Genomic DNA, 22,379 nt, shown 5'->3' on the forward strand with positions numbered 1-22,379 from the left:
TCTGTGGGGTCATTTGTAACTTTGCCCCTTTCATTTTTTATTTTATTTGCATCTTCTCTCATTTTTTCTTTGTTAGTCTAGCTCTTGTCAAAGAACCAGCTTTTGGTTTTGTTGATTTTCTCTATTTTTTTTTTGTTCTGAATTTCAGTTACTTCTGCACTAATCTTTATTATTTCTTTCCTTCTACTTGCTTTGGGAATGGCTTACTGTTCTTTTTTCTAGTTTCCCTAGTTGTTCTGTTAGATCTTTGACTTTAGCTCTTTCTTTTTAAATAGAGGCTTGTAGGCTATAAATTTCCCTCTCAAGACTGCCTTCACAGTGTCCCATAAATTTTGATAAATTTTGTTCTCGTTTTCATTTTTCTCAATACATTTACTGATTTCATTTGCAATTTTTTCTTTGACTCACTGATTATTTAGGAGTGTTTTGTTTAGCTTCCACACATTTGGGAATTTACCTCTTTCCTGTCTATTATTGATTTTCAGTTTCATTCCTTATGATCTGAGAAGGTGCTCTGTATAATTTCAATCTTTATATATTTATTGAGTGCTGCATTGTGATCTAATATGTGGTCTGTCTTGGAGAAAGATTCATGGAAACTTGAGAAGAATGTATAATCCACTTAGTTTGGCTGTAACATTCTGTATATGTCTAGCTCATTTATCATATTGTTCAGGTTCTCTGTTTCCTTATTGATCTTTTGTCTAGTCAGTGATGTGAGTGGTGTGTTGAAGTCTCCAATTATTATTTCTCCCTTCAGTTTTGCCAGAGTTTGCCTCATGTATTTTGGGGAACCCTGGCTAGGTGCATAGATATTTAAGACAGTTATTACTTTTATGTGCATTGTCCCTTTTATTACTATATAATGGCCTTCTGCATCACTTATAAGTCTTTTTTGCATTTAAAGTCTGTTTTTTCTGATGTTAGTTTACCTATCCCTTCTCCTTTTTTAAAAAAATAGTTTATTTATTTTCCCCACCTTGTGGCTTGCTTGCTATCTGTTGTCTGTGTCCATTCAGTGCACGTTCTTCTGTGTCTGCTTGTCTCCCTTTGTTGCATCATCTTGTTGTGCCAGCTCTCCATGGGCACAGGCCATCAGCTTTCCATGGGCACAGCCAGCTTGCCTTTACAAGGAGGACCCAGGACGTGAACCCAGGGTCTCCCATATGGTAGATGGGAGCGCACTTGATTGAGCCACAGCCGCTTCCCCCCTTCTCCTTTTGCTTACTATTTGCATGGAGTTCTTTTTCCCAACCTTTCACTTGCAGCCAGTTTGCATTCCTTGGTCTCAGGTGAGTTTCTTGTAAGCAGCATATGAATGACTCATGTATTTTTTTTTTTTATTGATTTTGTAAAAATATTACATTAAAAAAATATGAGGTCCCATTCGACCCCACCACCCCCACCGCACCCCTCCCCCCCCAGCAACACTCACTCCCATCATCATGACACATCCATTGCATTTGGTAAGTACATCTCTGGGTATCTCTGCACCTCATGGTCATTGGTCCACATCATGGCCCACACTCTCCCCCATTCCATCCAGTGGGCCCTGGGAGGATTTACAATGTCCGGTGATTGCCCCTGAAGCACCATCCAGGGCAACTCCAAGTCCCAAAGGTGCCTCCACATCTCATCTCTTCCTGCCATTCCCCATACCCATCAGCCACCATGTCCACTTTTCCCACTCCATTGCCACCTTTTCTCTGAGGTCATGTATTTTTATCCATCCTGTCAACCTATATCGTTTGATTGGTTAGTTTAAATTTACTTCCATCATTTTATTCTTTGGTTTTCATATGTCCTATCTCATTTTTGTCTTTTTACACTTTTGGTTACCCTTTCTATTATTCTTTCTTCTAAGTTCTCCTCCAAGCCTCTCTTTTCTTTTTCTTTCAAGCTATAAGGCTTCATTTAATATTTCCTGCAAAGGTGGACTCTTTTTTATAAACTCTCTTAGTTTCTATTTGTTTGTGAATGTTCATATTTGAAGGACAATTTTTCTGGATAAAGAATTCTTGGCTAGAGTGCCTACAACTGAAAGCAGGAGAATTGCATCCAGCATCCAGGTGGAATCTAAGCCCCCTCTTGATATAGATGTGGAGGGGACACAACCATTCTAAGGTCCACAGGATGGAGGAATAGAGTGAGGATTAGAGTGGACTTACTGATATTCTATTCATGAACTATTGTGATTAGTAATCGAAGAAAATGTGGCATTGGTATGGAGAAAGTGGCCATAGTAGCTTCTGGGGGTAGGGAGTGGGAGGAAGAGATGTGATGTGGGGCATTTTTGGGGGTTGGAATTGTCCTGGGTGGTGCTGCAGGGACAATTACCGGACATTGTATGTCCTCCCATGGCCCACTGGGTGGAACATGGGATAGTGTGGGCTATGATGTGGACCATTGACCATGAGGTGCAGCAGTGCTCAGAGATGTATTCACCAAGTGCAATGAATATTTCATGATGATGGAGGAGGTTGTTGTTATGGGGGGAGGAGTGGGGTGAGGGGGTTGGGGGGTATATGAGGACCTCATATTTTTTAATGTAACATTAAAAAAATAAAGACAACAACAACAAAATAAATAAATAAATGGAACTACAGCAGAGGAAGCATAGAGAGATTGAAAGATGAAGAATTTTCTTGTTTATTTTTTGTTTATTATTATTACTGTTATTGAAATAATGAAAATGCTTTAATAATGATTGAAGTGATAAATGCTCAACTATGTGATTATACCAAATACCACTGATTATACATTTTGGGTGACTTATATGCTTCATTAATATGTATCAGTAAAATTGATTTGTAAAAAAATTTTTTTTAAAAGAATTCTTGGCTGGCAGTTTTTCTCTTTCAGTATCCTAATTGTATCATACCACTATCTTCTCACCTCCATGGTTTCTAATGAGAAATCTACACTTAGACTTACTAGGTGTTCCTTGTGTGTGATGGTTTGCTTTTCCCTTGGTTTTCTCATAATTTTCTCTTTATCTTTGACTTTTGACATTCTGAGTAGTACATGTCTTAGAGTAGGTCTATTCTCATTTATTCTGATTGAGGTACAATGTACTTTTTGGACATGTACATTCATTTCTTTCATGGGAGTTATGAAATTTTCAGCTGTTGTTTCTTCAAATACTCTTTCTGCTCTTTTTCCCTTCTCTTCTCCTTCTGGAACTCCCATGATACATACATTGTTACATTTCATGTTATCATTCAACTCCCTGAGCCCCTGCTCAATGTTTCCAATTCTTTTCTCTTTCATTTCAGCTGTTCTGTCTTCTGTATCACTTATTCATTCTTCTATCATTTCAAGTCTGCTGTTGTATGCCTTTAATGTGTTTTTGATCTCACCTATTGTGTCTTTCATTCCCATTAGCTCTGTTACTTTTTTATTCAGGTTTTCAGTTTCTTCTTTGTGCTTGTTCAGTGTTTCCTTGATGACCTTTTCTCTTTAATCAAATTGTCTGTCAACTCATTAATTTGATTTTGGAAATTTGTGTGCATCTCATTGATTAGTTTTCTTAAATCCTGCATCACTTCTGGGACTTTGGTATATTCCTTTTCTTGGGCCATTTCTTCCATTTTCTTAGAATGGCTTATAAGTTTTTATGATGCTTAGGCATTGGATTAGGGTGGTGAGTGTACTCAGATGCTCAATTTCTCTCTCTTTTGTAGGGTTTTAGTTGTGGGAAGCTGTGTGTTACTGCTGTTCTTTGGTTCTTTGTTCAACCTCTGGGTCTTTAGGATTGTCCCTGTGAGTTGCTCAAATCTGGGCTCTGGACACATTAATGGGTTGCAGACTTGCTTCCTAGGGCATTGGTGAGGCTGGAAAATGTCCCTCTTTCTTCTTTACTTTTAATTTCCTTACATGTACTTCTTTGGTCTGGTAGTAGAGGGTGCTTGTTGGCAGCTCTTTCAGTTCAGTGACTGGTTGGAGTGTGTTTGCTATAAAATGGAACAGGTCAATGTGACAGAGGTTCCTGCCTGGGGGAAAAGAGCCTCATAATTCAAACCTCCTCAGTGGCAGTTCTCCAACCTTAGCTGGCAGCCCCTCCCTTTTCCTGGGTAGGAAGTAATCCCACTTCCCTCTGTATCCTCAACAACCAGTCCCAGTCAGTAGAGAAGGTGATTGAGAGGGTCAGTTCCCTTTAGTCCCTTTGCTGGCTTCCAAGGCAAACAATGTTGTAGCCCTCCTGGAAGGGCTTGTGGGACACAGCAGACCAAATTTGTAGGTCAAAAGCTGTCAGTCTTAGGCTATGTCCCTTTCTCTCCCCTTTACTGGGGAGGTGGATCCCTGGGGCCCCCTTTGTCTGTAGCCACCAGCCCCAAGGCCTGAGAATTCAAAAGTGTCTATTATGTGGGGGAGGATGCTGGCATTTGCAGCTGCAGCTTTTTTTTTTTTTTAAGGACATGCTGTATGGTAAGCAAGGGAGTAAAGAGTTTACTAAGAAACAAGAAAATGAAAAAAGTACATGGTCCAAGGCATGAACTGTGTGTATGCTGCAGAATGAAACATACTAGCTGCAGCTTTTAACTTAAACAATCCTTTGCCATCATGATTCTTTTCCTTTGTCCCTCTCTCCTCTGGGCACTGTCTGACCTTCCCCTGGTGTCTTAAACACTAAAAGATTTTTTCCTAGGTCATTTCCTCCTGTCCTCTGGCTAATTTTCTGGGAGAGAAGAGAATTTCATGTCTTTCTAGTCAACCATCTTCCCAAAAGTCTGTTATAGTTTTCATCCGACTTATTGTGTCTTTTCTTTCCCATAAGTTCTATTATTTTTCTATCCAAGATTTCAGATTTTTCATTGTGCTCACCCAGTGTCTCCTTAATGTCTTTTCTTTCTTTCACCATGTTGTCCTTCAACTCTATGATTTGACTTAGGAGATTTGTATGAACTTCATTGATTAGCTGTTTCAGGTCCCAGGTCACTTTGGGAGCTTTGATTTATTTGTTCCTTTGCCTGAGTCATAACTTCCTTTTACTTTTATGGATTGTAATTTTTTGCTGATGTCTAGGCATCTGATTCTGATGTTGAGTTTACTCTGATGTTCAGTTTCTCTCTCTTGCCTAGGGATTTACTGTTAAGTAGCTGTGTGCTATCACTCTCCTTTGTCTCTTCGTTCAATTTGTTCTAGATATTTAGGATTTCTGCTGTTTAACTGCTCAGACTAGTTCTAAGGACTCAGTAATGGGGTACAGGCCAGTTTCCAAGGGCTTTGGTGAGGGTGACAGTAAAGGCAAGGCTTCCCTCTTTTATTTATTTATTATTCCTTTTCATGCACTTTTCTGGTCCGGCCAGAAGATGGTGCTCTTTGGCTGAATGCTCAGCTCAGACCCCAGGTGCTAGCAGAATGCATTCAGAGTAATAATTTGGGCAGGTGGGCAGTGCAGAAGCAGTGTCCTCAGGACTGGCCAAGCCCCACAGATAAACTTTCTCAGAAATTGGTCTCCACCTTTGGCTGGCTGTACCATCTCTACTTCTGCCTCCTCAGCAACCAGCTCAGGGCAGTAGGGAGGGTATTTCAGAAGGCAAATTATCTTTAGTTTCTTGCTGGCTCTTAGTACAATGTCACAGCCCCACCTGACCTGTAAGTATGTGACTCCTCCAATGCAGCAGACCAAGTTTGCTGGCCAAAATCTGAATTTTCTGTAGGCTGTGTCCCTCCCTCTCTCCTTTCTTGGGGAAGAATACCCCTGCAACCCTCTCTATCCACAGCCACTGAAGTCCACAGCTGCTACAGTCTGCAGATTTCAATTTTCACTGTCGGTGGGGGTTAGGCCCTCACTGCTCCTTTTTGCAGGTCTACTCACAGGACTTTTCGACCAGCTGATACTCCTTTCCATTGCCTCTCTCTCTCTTTTGGGTGGTGTCTTGCCTTCCCAAGGTGTCCTGAGCCCCAGAGCAGCCCTCCAGTCTTCACCTGTCCTCTAGCTATTTTTTTTCTGGGAAAGAAATGATCCCAATGCCTCTCTAATCCTCCATCTCTCTGGAAGTCTCTCTAGTGTATTTTTTTAAAAAGGCATAACAATAGAATTTAATGGAATTGAAGCATTAAATATCAGGGTATTAGTAATCTGTTGGGCAATTTCAAATGGTCAAAGATATGTGTTATTGGAGTACATAAGAAACGGGAGCAGGTGGGGGTCAGAAAAAATTTTAAAGCTTAATGAACCACAATAAGAATAAGAACGTGTGCACAAAACACAAATATACATCATAATAAAATTGTTGAACTCAGTTATAAAGAGAAAATCTTAAAAGCAATCAGAGAAAAAAGGCACAATATATGCAGAGAAACAAAATTAAGAATAATTATCCATGCCTTCTCAGAATCTCTCTATTGTATTCTTTTTTTCTGTATAATAATTTAAAACTTTTTAATTGTCTTTTTTAAAAAAGATACATAGATCACAAAAAATGTTACATTAAAAGATATAAGAGGTTCCCACATACCCCACACCCCCACTCCTCCCACATCAACAACCTCTTTCATCATTGTGGCACATTCATTACATTTGGTGAATAGGTTTTTTTACACTTTAAAAAAAAATTAAAGTTAATAGATCACAAAGAACGTTACATTAAAAAACATTTAAAAAACATAAAAGCATGAGGTTCCCATATATCCCACTCCCCACCCCATCATTTTTGTAAGTTGTATTGTTTTGAAGATATACACATCACAAAAAAATGTTACTTTAAAAAATATAAGAGGTTCCTGTATACCCCCAACCCTCCCTCCCCACTCCTCCCACACCAACAACCTCCTCCATCATTGTGGCACACTTATCGCACTCGGTGAACACATTTTGGAGCACTGCTGCACCACATAGATAATAGTTTACCCTGTAGTTCACACTCTCCCCCAGTACATTCAGTAGATTAAGGCAGGATATATAAAGTCCAGCATCTGACCCTGCAATATCATTTAGGACAATCCAAAGTCCCAAAAATGCCCCCACATCACATCTCTTCTTTCCTCTCCCTGCCCTCTGCAACTACTGTGGTCACTTTCTCCACCTCAATGCTACAATTTCTTCTATTACTAGTCAGAATAGTTTTATAGTAGAATATCAGTAAGTCCACACATTTTGGAGCTTTGCTGCACTGCATGGATTTTTACTATTGTACCTTTCATCCCCAGAATTTCTATGTGTCTTTTTATTTCAAATTCTTCCTTTGGCTCACAAATTGTAGTCTTAAATTCCTATAGCTCTTTATGCACTTTTTCCCTTCATCATCTTGGATCGGTTTAGGAGATTTGTTAGAATTTCTTTGTTTAGTTCTTCAATATGCCGTTTTTCCTTTGAAGTTTTGTTTTGTTCCTTGACTGAGCCAAATCTTTTCGTTTCTTATTTATGGCTTGTAACTTTTTGCTGATAGCTAGGGATCCAATTATCTTGATGAATTCATTCTAAAGTTCTGTTTCTCCCAATTGTGTAGAGTTTTATTGATGATTGACTTTGTGCTAAGTCTCTTTAATGCTTGGTCCAACTTCTTTTAGACCTTAAGAATAGCCTATGTTTAACTGTTCAGACTTTTTCAGCTCTTCATCCGATTTTTGCTATTGATATATAATACAATTTTTAAGATTGCACTTTTTGAGCAATTGTTTCTCCTTTGGGAGAAAGGTTACTTTACTCTTTCCTTTCTTGGAATCTTGATCAGTTCTGTTTGTTTTTGTTCAGAATTTTCTCCCCGGTTCCTATGATTAGTTTAAATTCTCTCCCTCACTCAGTTTCTCCTTTTCCTTACACTCTTAAGGTCTGGTACCCGACCTGTCTTGCAGCAATTCAGTTTAACCCCCCTTTTACTGTGGGGCTTTCATGCCTCTAGTTTGTTCCTGTTAATGTATCCCATCCCGGGGAGGCAGATGGGGTCAATCCAGAAAGGTTTGTCACTCCAGAAAATTCCATTTTGCCTTTATGTAGTCCAGCCAACTGAAAATGGAATGAGTGAGGGACTACAGTTCTTGTCAACCTTTCAATCATAGTCTCTCTCTCCTCGTAGGGGACTGTTTTGTATGTAGCATGCAGCGCGACTGAAAGGCTTGTGTTCTGCTATGGGTCTCTGCATATTTGAGTCCCTGTGCCTAGATATGCTTTAGGTTCTAATTTGCTGCTGTGAGTGACTTTATATTCTGTGTCCATAGTGGGGGGACCCAGGCCACCACTTTTGCATGGCTTTCAAGTTACATGGGACTGAACGAATGGAATGAGAATGGGCTGGCAGGTCTAGGATGGAAATTTCCTGCCTTATATATTTCTTTTTTTCAATTCAGCATTGTGGAGTCCTCCTCCAGTCTCTGCTCTCCTCCAGAGGTTTAAGCAAGTGGAATTTAGCCTTTTATTCACTGATTCTCTGAGAGGATTTTTCAGGGGATGTCTTATGTTGCCATGTTGATGACTTCACTCCTAAATGTACTTTTTTTTGTTTTGTTTTTTGTTTTTTTTTGCACTTTTTTTAAACACTTTTTTATTAAAGTTAATAGATCACAAAGAATGATACATTAAAAAACACAAACAAAAGACTTAAAAAACATGAGGTTCCCATATACCCTGCTCCCCACCCCCTACCCCATCATTTTTTTTAATTCATTTTTTAAAAAAATATTACATTCAAAAAATATGAGGTCCCATTTAACCCTACCACCCCCACCCCCCACTCCTCCCACAGCAACACTCTCTCCCATCATCATGACACATCCATTGCACCTGGTAAGTACATCTCTGGACATCGCTGCACCCCATAGTCAATGGTCCACATCATAGCCCACACTCTCCCATGTTCCATCCAGTGGGCCCTGGGGGGGATCTACAATGTCCCGTAGTTGTCCGTGAAGCACCACCCAGGACAACTCCAAGTCCCAAAAACGCCTCCCCATCTCATCTCTTCCTCCCATTCCCCGCACCCAGCAGCCACCATGGCCACCCTTCCCACACCAATGCCACATTTTCTTTGTGGACATTGGATTGGTTGTGTCCATTGCACATCTATGTCAAGTGGGGGCTTAGATTCCATATGGATATTGGATCCAATCCTCCTGCTTTCAGTTGTAGGCACTCTAGGCTCCATGGTGTGGTGGTTGACATTCTTCAACTCCATGTTAGCTGAGTGGGGTAAGTCCAATAAATCAGATTTTAGGAGCTGGAGTCTGTTGACACTCAGGGCCTGGCTAGCATATTGTCAGTCCAGAGATTCAAATCCCCTAAATATATCTTAAACCCCAACACCAACTACAATTCCAGTAAAGTAGCATGAAAGTCCTGTGAAAAGAGATCCCATCTGAGTCCAGTTCCATCATGCAGAAACACCAGCTCCAAAGAAGTGCCATCTGACATGGCAGTGAACCCCATCTGCCATGACCATAGAACCCGTGGATCTGTTTATCCCTCAAAAGAACCAATACCTGGGGTTGTATCTCCTTTATCTGACTCTTAGACTCTGCTCAGTTGTGCATAAGGGCAATCCTTCTGACAACCTCCAGACTCTTTTTTAGAGACTCGTAGCCATATAAACTCATTTCTCCTTTCCATTTCCCCCTTATATTAGGTCAGACAGCATTTTAAAGTCATGATATTATATGTAGACAGGGATATTCTGCTGATCCGCATTGAACCTTTAATTCAAGGTCATTTTCTCGTTGCATCTTCAGCTGGTATTTGGTAGTGATCCCTCGGTGCCAGGGAGGCTCATCCCTGGGTGTCATGTCCCACGCTGGGGGGAATGCACTGCATCTACATGCTGAGTTTGGCTTCGAGACTGGCCAAATTTGAGTAACATGAAGGCTGTCAGGAGGAAGCTCCCAGGCACAATGCTGCTCTAGGCCTTGTTCTTATTGCAGGCCATATGTAGAAGAATGAAAGAGGATTACCATCTCACACCTTATACAAAGATCAACTCAAGATGGATCAAAGACCTAAATATAAGAGCCAAGACCATAAGGATCTTGGAAAGCAGTGTAGGGAAACATCTACAGGACCTTGTAATAGGAAATGGCTTCATGAATATCACACCAAAAGCATGAGCAACCTAAATGTACTTTTACTAATATTATTCACAGCCCCAAGATCTCTCCTACTCTTTAATAAAATTAGTCATGACTAGAATCTGTGGTGGAACTCCCCAGAATCTTACATTAAATAAATGCTGCAGATAACTGTTATTCAATGAGATGGGTTAGATGTATCACAGCTGCATTTTCATGTTAAAGGTCTACCCTGAAAAGCTAATTGGTCTTGGCATACCAAGACAACAAAGCCTGTTATATTGTTTTCTCTCTGCCCCCTGGACATCTTTTGTGGTCAGAGTGAAATGTGATATTAACAAAACATCTTTTCAGTTATTTGCCAGCTATTATACTTGACATGAATATCAGAACTGCATCCTATTTCCCATGGGAACACTTAGAGTTGTTATTTAGCCAGTATGTACCCATACTACTGTACTGTTGTTTACTTCTAGCTTCTACTGTGATTGGCTGGTATCAATGCCATGCTAGTTGTGAGATGTTTTAATTATTCTGGGAACACTCAAACAAGCTGTCCAGGATGGGAATGTGTGTCAGGATGTTCCTGTAAAAGCTAATTTGTGCTTCTCTTCATTTCCCTGTCTATTCCCACCGCCCCCCCCCCTTTTTTTTGTAGGCTTCTCAATGTCAACCTGCCCTGACCAAGAAGGAGGCCAATAAGGATGTTAAAGACTTTTCTAAGAACATAAATATAAATACAGCTGCTCTTGGGCTGGTTAAAAACAATGAGATGGATATAAAAAGGTGAGTAAGAGGGGATTTAGGTGGCACAGGAGGAGGAATGTGACATATTTTGACCTCTTTTTGTCCACATTGAGAACATGTTTAGTGAACCATACTGTTAACTACCACTTTAACCCTTCATGCTGAGGTAGGCCCTGCTGTGATTGCTGAAGAATCACAGGCATCTCTCTTTTTTCCATCATGTGTGTACTTATTGAAAGACCTGTTTTCATTAGGGAATTTGGTAAAGATCTCGTGCTCATCTCTTCTCCCTTTTAATAATTCAGTCTCTGTTTGAGCTAGTCTGTGCTTGGGGATGTGAGGGACACTTAACGTTTTAGGAGACTCTCAGCTGGCTGATTATTGGCCAGTCTGCCTAAAGCTTAGAAGCTTTTGGGAATGTTTGTCTCTTGTTATTGGAGAGAAATTAGATTCTCTCTGGGCCAAAACCATGTTTCTTCCAGCTCTTACAGGATATTGTTCATAGGTTCTGCAAGTAGATATTAGCATGTCCATCTAGAATTGGGAAAATAATTTAGATCTAGAGAAGCTTGTATTGGAAGAAGAGTACATTGAGACCTTTCTGTATCCTCTCCTCTTTCCAATTGGAATGACTTCTCCAGGGACTATCCATTCTTCATTTTAATAGATTAGATAACCATAGCAGGACTGAGGGTACAGATCCAAGGGTACAGATTTACCCTTGCTTTCTTCTAATAGTTTTATAGTTCCTGCTCTTACATATAGATCTTTGATCCATTTTGAGTTAATTTTTGTATTTGGTCATAGGTAGGGGTACAGCCTCATTGTTTTGCATGGGGCTATCTAATCCCAGTATCAATTATTGAAAACACATTCTTTCTCCATTTAATTGTCTTAGCATTATTGTTGAAACTCCATTGACCCTAAATGTGAGGATTTATTTCTGGACTCTCAATTTTATTGATTGTTCTGTCTACCAATCAAGTATCACCTTGTCTTGATTACTATATCTTTAAGTTTTGAAGTCAGGGCCCCTTAAAATTCCATGTAAATTTTAGATCAGCATGTCAATTTCTATGAATGCATAAGTCAGCTGGGATTCTTATAGAAATTGTCTTGTATCTGTATATCAAACTAGGGTGTGTTGCCATCATAACAATATGAAGTAATCCAATCCCTGTACATAGGATGTCTTTCCATTTATTTAGATTTTCTTTAATTTCTTTCAAAATTGCTTTGTAGTCTTTAAAGTATAATTTTTACACTCCTTTTGTTAAATTTATCCCTAAGCACTTTATTCCTTCTGACATTAAATAAAATTGTTTTATTTTCATTTTCAGATTGTTCATTTTAAGTGTATAGAAATACACTTGATTTTTGTATATCGATCTTGTATCCTGCAACTTTGCTGAATCTGTTTATTAGTTCTAATAGTTTTTATGTGGCTTCCTTAGATTTTCTATATGTAAGAACATGCCATCTGCAAATACAGTTTTATTTATTCCTTCCTGATATGGATGAATTTTAATTAATTATCTTGCCTACTTATTAATAACTTGGCTAGAATCTCTAGTACAATGTTGAATGGAAGTGGCAAGAGGGGCCATCCTTGTATTGTTCCTAATTTTAGGAGAAAATCATCTAGTCTTTCACCATTAACTATGATGTTAGCTTAGGTGATGTTTTTGTTGTTGTTGTTTGGAGATGCTCTTTATCAGGTTGAGGATTCTCCTTTCTATTTCTAGTTTGTATTTGCATCATAAAAGGATGTTCGTATTTGCCAAATGCTTTTCCTAGATCTTTTGCAATAATCATGTGGATTTTGTTTACTCTGTTGTTATATGATATACTGTATTAGTTGATTTTTAGATATTAAGCCATCCTTGTATTCATGAGATAAATCCCACTTGATCATAGTATATAATCCTTTTATATGTTGATGAATTCAGTTTGTTAGTATTTTGTTGGGGGCTTTTGAATCTACATTCATAAGAAGTCTGCAGCTTTGTTTTCTTGTGATGTCTTTGTTTTTGGCATCAGAGTAAAAATGGCCTCATAGAATAAGCTGGGAGCTCTTCTGTTCAGGGGAGAATTCATGAAGAAATATTATTAAATCTTTGAATATTGCGTAGAATTCTCTAAAGAAGTTATATGGGCTTTTCTTTGCTGGAAGTTTGTGATTAATTCAACCTCTTGTTATAGGTCTGTTCCGATTTTCTATTTCTTTGTTATTTAGTTTCAGTACTTGTGTCTTCCTAGAAATTTTTCCATTTCATCAAACTTATCTAATTTATTGGCAGACAATTATTCATAGTATTCTTTTTTTTTCAGGAGGTGCTGGGAATTGCATCCCAGACCTAATATGTGGGAAGCAGGCAGTCAATCACTGAGTATTCCTTTATTTTACCTGTTTTATAAATTTTTATTTTAGTGCTTTTGTTTATATTTAGTCACTGAATATTCATAACAAGCCCACCATGATCTATATTTTATAGATGAAATAAATGGGGATATAGAGAGTTAATTTGCCTAAGGTCACCCAGCCAATAAATATAAGAACCAGGATTCAGATGATCTAGCTCCAGAATTCATGTTATTTATCACAAGTGGATTGTCTGAAGATCACCTCTAAAAGTTCTCATCAGGAGATACCTGGAACTTATTTGGTCAGGCTGAGCCTTTTGAGGCACTTATTCTCGTTTAGGCTGCTGATTATATTTGCCTTCAATCCATTCTCTTCTTATTCTGATTTCTAGGTGTCCAGTGATTTGGTCACATGAGACCAGTCACTGTAGTTGGATGTGAAATAATATTCCGAACAAAGCTTTGCATCTAATACATTTGAATGAGTTTCTGTTTTGTTCTTTTTATTAGCTCCATTGGACAAGTGTCTCTTGAATAGCCCTCTGCTACTGCCAGGTTGAAAGAAATATGATTAGATATCCCCAATGTTAATTGCCTGCCCACCTTATGCAAATCATAAGACTTCAAGTATTATAAATTTAACCAGCAAATTACTGTATGCTTGGTGCTATATAGACAAAAAGGATAAATACAGGTAGTGAGGGACACTGATATATAAGCAGAAAACTCATACAATGTGATAAGTATTATTACAAAATCCTGTTTTATAAATTAAGGTAATAAGACATATGAGAAAGCATAACATGATTGCAGAGGAAAATTTTTAGGAAAGTATAGCGACTTAGGCTATAGAATCTATGCAGGGTGCTACTTACTTGATTCTCCATGGTATCCTTTGATATACCTCAGGATTAAAGCCCTTTCCCTTTCAATATCTTTAGTAAATATAGCAACAAATTGTCTTATGTGTAGATTTCAATTGTGATGGTAGGTGAAGATTCTAGGAACTATGTTCTTACCCAGGTGTTGTTTCTTTTACAGGTGTAAGCTGAAACCCTTACCAGTAGTAGCATCTACCACCTTGGCACCAAACATTATGGAAGTACCAAACATTATGGAGATATCTACAGTCTTCAAAATACCCACAATTGAGGAGGCTTCTCTTTCCAAAAAGCAATTAGTTTTAAAAGAAGTGCCCACTATTGAGGATTCAGCTCTCATCAAAAGGCCATTATCTTTAAAGACGAATGTAAATCAGGAGGAGGTGTTGCTTTTGAAGAAGCCACTGTCCTTGAAGGAGGAGACTGCCAGTGAAGATGAGTTTATTATGGAACCAACGACTTGTAGGAAGAAGCATAAAACTGAGGAGACATCTCCCACCAAGAAGCCATTATCTTTGAAGAAGAAAATGTATACTACTCAGGGGAATATGTCCCCTTTGAAGAAGCCACTAGTATTTCAGAAGGTCACCTTTGAAAATAAATCACTCCCTAAGGAGCCACTGTCCTTTAAAATGAAGCCTGCTACTGAGGAGGAATCTCTCTTCCAGGAGCCATCTGCATTGCAAGAGAAGCACACCACTCTTGGGGAGGTAGGCCTCTTGAAGAAGCCATGTGCAGTACATGAGAATAAAGACAGTGAAGGTGACTTCATAATGGAGCCATTTTCCTTTAGGAAGAACCATACTACCAAGAAGGCAACTCCCACCAAGAAGGTGTTATCCTTAAAGAAGTGCACCACTCAGGGAAAGATGCTCCACAAAAGGAAGCTGCTAGTATTACAGAAGACCATCTCTGAAGATAAATTACTCATTATGGAGCCATTGTCCCATAAAAAGAAGCCTACCACTGAGGAGGAGTCTGTTTTCCAGGAGTTCTCTGCATTGCAAGGAAAGGAGACCACTCAGGGGGAGATGTCCATTTTGAAGAAGCCCTTGGCCTTGCAAAAAACTCACACTGAGGAAGAACAATTTTTTAAGGAGTCTTTGGCTTTTAAGAAGAAGCATACCATTGAGGAGGCAACTCTCAGTATGAATCCATTACCATTAAAGAAGAAGCACACTACTCAGGGAAAGTTGTTCTGCTTGAAGAAGCCCTTAATACTGCAGAAGACCATCTCTGAAGAGAAATCACTCATTAAGGAGCTTTTGTCCTTTAAAAAGAAACCTACCTCTGAGGAGAAGAAGTTCATCTTCCATGAACCATCTGCATTGCAAGAGAGGCAGACCACTCAGGGGGCCTCTCCATTGGCTTTAAAAGAGAAGATCATCACTGAAGAAGAATCATGTATTAAGGAACCATTGGCTTTGAAGGAGAAGCCTACCACTGAGGAGGAATTAGTCTTTCAGGAGTCATTTTCATTGTATGAGAAGTCTGCCCATAAAGATGTGTCCTTCTACCAGAAGGTCTTGGCCTTGCAGGAAAACACTAATATCAGAGAGGACTCCTTGAAGAAGCCATTGGCCTTGCAAGAGAAAATCATCTCTGAAGAGGAGTTTTTAATTCAGGGGTCATTGTCCTTGAAGAAGTATACTATGGTGGAGGAATTCCTGTCCCAGAAATTTTCATTGAAGAAGGCTACCAACAAAGAAGGCTTTCTCTTCCACAAACCATTGGCTGTTGTCAAGAGGTCTGACATCAAAGAGAAATCTGTCTTGAAGAAAACTACCACTGACAAGGAATCCCTTTTTAAGAAGTCTTTGGCCCTGAAGAAAGAGACCTCTGCTGAGGAGGTAACAGTTGTAGAGAGGCAGTTATCTTTAAAGAAGGCCACTGCTCAGGTGGACCTATTCCTCTTGAAGAAGCAGGAGAACACCACCAATGAAGAGGAGTCCCTTATTAAGCATTCTTTGGTCTTGCAGGAGAAGCCCAGCATTGAGAAGGAAGCTATCCTCAAAGAGTCCCTGACCTTGCAGAAGAAGTCCCTCATTGAAAAGGACACTTTACTTAAGGAGCCCACCGTTGACACAGATGGTCACTTTAAGGAGCCCTTGGTCTTAAAAGAGAGTCCTAGCATTGACAAGAAGACCCTCCTCAAGGATCTGTTTGTCTTACAGGAGAAGCTAACCATTGAGAAGGCAGCCCTCTTCAAGGAGCCCTTGGATTTGCAGGAGAAGCCTACCTTTGATAAAGAGGTCTTCCTCAAGGATCTGTTGGCCTTGCTAGAGAAGCCCAGTATTCAGAATGAAGCCCTCTTCAAGGAGTCATTCGCCTTGCAGGAGAAGCCCAACATTGAGAAGGAGGCCTTCAGGGAACCCTTGGCCTTGCAGGAGAAGCCCAGTATTGAGAAAGAGGCCCTCCTTAAAGATCTGTTTGCTTTGCAAGAGAAACTCACCATTGAGAAGGATGCCCTCTTCAAGGAGCCCATGGATTTACAGGAGAAGCCCATCTTTAATAAAGATGCCTTCCTCAAGGAGCTGTTGGCCTTGCAGGAGAAGCCCAGCATTGGGAAGGAGGCCTTCATCAAGCTACCCTTAGCCTCTCAGGAGAAACCCAGCATTGAGAAGGCATCCCTTTTCAGGGACACCTTGGCTTTACAGGAGAATCCTACTATCCATGAGGCACTCCTTTTCAAGGAAGTATTAGCCTTGAATGAAAAACCCAAAACTGTGGAGGAGGAGGAGTTGTCTTTCAAGAAGCCACAGGCCTTGCAAGAAAATCCCACCACCAAGGAAGATGTCTTTCTTAAACCATTCTTGATCTTCCCAGTTGAGAACAGCCCATCTGTATCCAGTACTGCCACTGAGTCCAGAACAGACAAGTCCAGCACTGCTACCATGTCCAATATGGGCAATTCCAGTGCATATGAAACTAGTTCCAATAAACCTTTCTCACCTTGTGGCATGAGTACACAGGAAGAGGTATTCTTCTCTATTTCTCCTTGCCTTAAATTATGTTCTTTTTTGTGTTCTTTTTTGTTCTGGAGGTGGCTGCTAGCAGAGATAATTTTTTTTGCCTTCCTAAGGACTTGAGATGCTCCTCAACCCAGCATGAGGATGTTTCTTGGGTTTACTTATGCTTTTAACTAATGGTAGATGTCACAGAATCATTTCTTCCCAACTTCTGCAATCTGAGGTTACCTATGACATGGGATACATTTAGCAGGATCTTTGACATTGTTTTCTTTTAAATCAAGTTGGCTTTGTAGAATCCCTTCACTTCATTATAGGCATAGTTCTAGACCCAAGCAATCAAAGTATTTACTCCAGGAATACACACAGGGTCTGGAATATTGTACTACATACCTGAGCTTTGTAGTAGTGGAGAGAAAATTTCATTCCTGAAATTCCCTTTCTTATTAATTGCAATCTGTCATAGTTGGCATCCATCAAAGATGGGTACAATTCAAAGGGGCATCTCCCAAGAAAGGTGGTCTTTAAGTTATAAAGAAGAATGAAGATTTGGCATGCAGGAGGAGAAATAGCCCTCTCTTATAGGCAAAACAATGTGGCCAAAGGTATAGAAAGAAGGGAAAGTCTATCAAGAAGGTGGATTAGGCCAGGTGATAACACTGGGACATAAAAAAAGACCTAAGAAGATAGGTGACATAAGCTGAGATAGTAAAATAAGAATGTCTGTCTTGGAGAGTATTAAACTTACTTGCAAAAAAGGTACCTGGTTCCTAGAGAGGCAAGGTATTTATAAGGAGGGTTAGGTATTCCTTGATGCAGGACAGTCTGAGTGTTGCAGGGCAGCCAAGGGGTGCTCTATTATGACCAAAGATATGTGAGACTTGAGGAACTTTTGCAGATGATAGTGGGAGAAAGGAGTCATCCTTGATGTGCATGTGCTAAGCCTTTCTTAGAATCTTTCTCCTTCTAATATGTCTTTTTTTACGATTTTTTTTTAGCAGATTACCTCACTGGAGGATATTGACAAGGACCACAGTGATCCATTTTTCAACCCAATGTATGCCAAGGATATCTTCAGTTACATGAAGGACAGAGAGGTGTGCCATTGGAGGGCCAGTGATTTCTAGTTCTCATTTCCTTATCACTCCATCTCCTTCAGTGTAAAAGTTGAAAGGGATGGTAATAATGATGATGAAAATAAAAATGATAGCAACAGCTAGCCTCTACTAGTAGCTTGCCATGAGTTGGACATTGTGTTAAGAGATTTGTAGACATTGTTTTATTTTTCCCAATTACTTCATGTTGGTAGGTATTATTATCTCCCTTTACAGACGGGAAACTGCTCAGAGACATACAGCTGGTATGTGGCAAGAGCTGGGATTTGGACTGAAGTCTGGTTACCTTGAAGATCATAAGATTGCACTTCTAATTGCTGATGAGGCAATCTCTGACACAAAAAATGATTAAGTAGTCTCTTTCTAAATGATGCTATCAGAGATCTTTATACTTCTCTATGCAAATTTCTGGCATCCTATGCAAAATCACACTGTTTTTCTCTACTTTCCAACCTGGTGAAGTTTTCTTTCTTCTTTGAAATCTGCCAATCTCCTTTACCACTAATATTAATTCCAAATTTTCTTCTGTCACTCTCTCAACAGAACAGATGGGACCAAGTTTATCTGCCCATCAGAATTTTAGCAAGCCATGTAAAAGAAGGGAGGGTGAATATCACACCTTCTCTCTAGCGAGATAGCAATTAATTACCTGTCTGACTCTAAAGCTCATTTTCTTTCTAGTACACCTTGGAGAGAGTAAGAGATAACTTTGGTATTCTAAAAGTATGGGCCTTGGCTCAGCGATATCCATTTCACTTGGAATCTTGTTAGAAATGCAAAAACCTCGCCCTACCCCAGAACTCTAATTCGTGATCTACATTTTACAAGATACCCAAATAGTACAGATGCATATGGAAGTTTGAGGAACATTCCTCTACAAAGCATGGTACTGTGCTTTAGACTGCATTATATAGAAGGGGCAGAACTTTTTTGTCATTCATCAGTAGCCATAAGTATGTTCCAGCCTATATCTTCCCCTGGACTCCTCAGTGTGCACTCTCTCGCTTCAGTGCTACCATATTTGAATCCATTTCCTAAGAATAATTGGAAAATTCCTGGAAAAGGGTACTTTGATCTTGCACATATCTGGTACCACCTGAAAATAATATTTTAACTGTGAAGGAGTTGGTTATGTTAAGTTACAAGTTTTGAAGTCCAAAAAGAGTTTATTCATTAATGTTACTTTCTCATTGCTGCCAGGAAAAATTCATTCTTAAAAAATACATGAACAGGCAGATTGACATCAGCAGTTACATGAGGGCCATTCTTGTGGACTGGTTGGTGGAGGTACAGGTAAGCCTGACAACTGCTGTTTTAAGACCCTGACATTCTCCTTTTTGTTTATCCATTTAGCACCTCCATGTACCAAACATGGTAAAAATTTACTGGATATACAGAGCTGAATAAGCCATAATTTCTGCCCTCAAGGAGTTTATAATCTAGGGGGCAAGATATGCAAACAAAGAAATATAATACAAAGTAGAATATACTATTATAAGAATGTTATAAATAAAATACTGTTAGAACCCAGTGTAAGGCAAGATTATTTCTAAAAAAGGCAATGATGGTGCAGAGGTTTTAATAATTCTCAAAGTCTTGTAAAATTCAATCCAATGTTTTGTATAGAGATCAATGAGTTTGGATTTTTAAGTTTGGGTAGAATGGGTGATAAGAAGGACAGTGTAGCTCCAGACATAGGTAGCTGTTTGTCCAGGGTTGAATGTTGAAGGAATACTGCTATGAATATTTAATTATTTTAAACTAAGGAAGGAGAACTCCTATTATTATAGTACTTGTCACATAGAGGGATTTGGTAAATATTTGTTGGATGAATTGAATAGAATGAATTGCGATAGAGTTTGAAAGGAATAATAAGGCATAGTTTATGCCCAGCAGAGTCTTACTTTTTACTTAGGAAGAAAATATATATGATGTATCCATTGTTAAGTGCCAAGTGGTTCAGGCTCACTTCGAAGTGATAAGACCAGGAAAATGTGGTAGACATAGTATATTTGGACATGAGCAGAGAGTGAAAATGTCTCTCATCTTATGGCCATGATGAAAAATTGTAAATTAGATAAGAGTAGAAGTTGGATAAATCTTTTAACAAATCAGTTTTATTGATACATATTAATAAGGCATAAATCCATAAAAAATATACAATCAGTGGTACTTGGCATAATCAGAGTTGTGTATTCATCAATTCAGTCATTATTAGAGCATTTTCATTCTAATAATAATAAAACAAAAGTAATCATCTCTCAATCTCTCTATACATATCCTGCCTTATATAGCTGCTATTATGTTCCTGTCTCTCTAGTTTGTGTTTATATTTTATAAAAACAGCCTTACATATGCAATATTATCCATATTTATATTTCACATGAGGTTTCACTATGTTGTTCAGCCCCATGGGGCTTATGGATGTGACTATCTTGCTTGTAGCTGTAGACTCTCTCTGTTCCTTGGGATGGTCATTGTCCATCATCATCTCCTTGTTGTACTGGGTGATTCTAATGAACTGGAGAGTAGATTTTGCAGCTCTATTGAGATTCAGGGCCAACTGGCACATGGAAATCCCAAAGATTTAAGTCTCTTGGACATAAACCTATCAAATCTACTACTAACTATAGGTTTAAATCAGAAGAGTCATGTATAGGGAAACCACCACTGATTCCAACTCTGTCACACTGGGGAGCATAAATTCCAAAATAGGGCCCACTGGAAGGGCACCAAGCTCCTGAGCTGTCAGCCATGCTTATAGTGTTTGGATGTATCCAGAGGCCTCAGGAACCCTGCTATTTGAGGCAATATTTACTGTGGTAGTCAACGAGATCCTACTGAAACATGCATAAACATAACTCTAGAATGACCTACCAACTCTTTAAGAGACTTTGAAGTCTCGTAGCCATATAAACTCATTTGTCTTTACCCTTTTCAGTCAAGGTCTTTATCCAGTCACATTGCTAGTTGACAATTGGGAGTAATCCCTTGGTGCCTGTGAGGCTCATTCCCAGGAGTAATGTCCCATGCTGGGGGGAAGGTAATGCATTTATATGCTGAGTTTTGGGTTAGAGGCCATACTTGAGTAAAAAGGAGGCTCTCAGGAGTTAAGTCTTAGGCAGTATACAATACTAGACTAAGTTTCAGTTTCACAAGAAAAGGTTCATAAGTACAGTCATCAATATCAAGGGCCCATCAATGTTCCATCTTCCTTCAATAGTCACTGCCCCTGTATTCAGGGAATTCTTGCTGTTCCATTAGAGGATATGGCAGAGCTTCCCAGGATGGGACTTCAATATCCTTTCAATTATTGTGTGGGTCACCATCCACTGTGACATGCCCCATGGACACTTGAACTCATTCATATGACTTGTAGGTAAGCCCCAGGTGAACCTCCTCCCTTGTGTCCTCCATCACTGATACCCTGCACCAATGATCCTTCCCTGCTACAATGTAACCCTTCTGTGATCCAAGAAGTCTTCAGAAATGAAGCCAACAAAAAAAAAATAAAATTAATAAGAAAATGAAATAATAATGATAGTTTTAAAAATGACAAAATACAAAAAATTTAAAAAATTGAAATAATAAAAAACATGCCAATTTTTTTAAAACTAAATTTTTAATTTAATGTAGGATTAAAATATTCTAAAATAATATCTGTGGAAGAATATTAATGAGAATATATCAGTAAATTAAAAATGAAATTATATGACAGGATTAATAAATTAGAATGATTGTACATTATTGTAGGTACATTAGAATTTTTCAAAAGTTCATTTTTTGTCTTTCGTCATTGTTACATCTGTTGTTTTGTATGTACAGTGACATTTTCTTCCATTCCACCATTGTCTTATTTTTTTCATTTTATCTTCAAAGAAGCTTTAGGTTACAGAAAAGTCATGTACAGAATATAGGGGATTCCCGTGTACCCAGCACCTCCTCCTTTTCCCCTTTCCCCTATTAATAACATTTTACATGTGGATGGTACATTTGTTAAAACTGATGTACAGATACTGAAGCATTGGTACTAACTATGGCCAATAATTTACATTAAGGTTTACATTTTATACCATAAACTTTTATAAATTTTGACCAAATTTAACATGACCTATATCCATCATTGCAAGATCATGTAGAACAATTCCAGTCTCCCAAAAATGCCCTATGTCTGATCTATTCTATTACTCCCTTCCCCTCCCCTTGGGAACCCATGACAATCACCAAGTTTCACACCTTGAAGAACAAAATTCATATTTACTTGTAACAACATTGAAGACTTGGCTCACTGGCCTGTCCTCTGC

General features: G+C 39.0%; 1 protein-coding gene across 1 annotated transcript in view; it reads left to right on the forward strand.

The window, feature by feature from the left end:
* Positions 1–22,379, forward strand: part of CCNB3 (cyclin B3) — a 124,902-nt gene that overhangs the window by 33,996 nt on the left and 68,527 nt on the right. The window contains 4 exon segments of the mRNA XM_058291063.2: positions 10,658–10,785; positions 14,152–16,969; positions 17,962–18,057; positions 19,276–19,368. Coding sequence (XP_058147046.2) covers positions 10,658–10,785; positions 14,152–16,969; positions 17,962–18,057; positions 19,276–19,368 — 3,135 coding nt within the window.

Source organism: Dasypus novemcinctus, chromosome X (assembly GCF_030445035.2).
Source record: "Dasypus novemcinctus isolate mDasNov1 chromosome X, mDasNov1.1.hap2, whole genome shotgun sequence".
Lineage (NCBI taxonomy): Eukaryota > Metazoa > Chordata > Mammalia > Cingulata > Dasypodidae > Dasypus > Dasypus novemcinctus.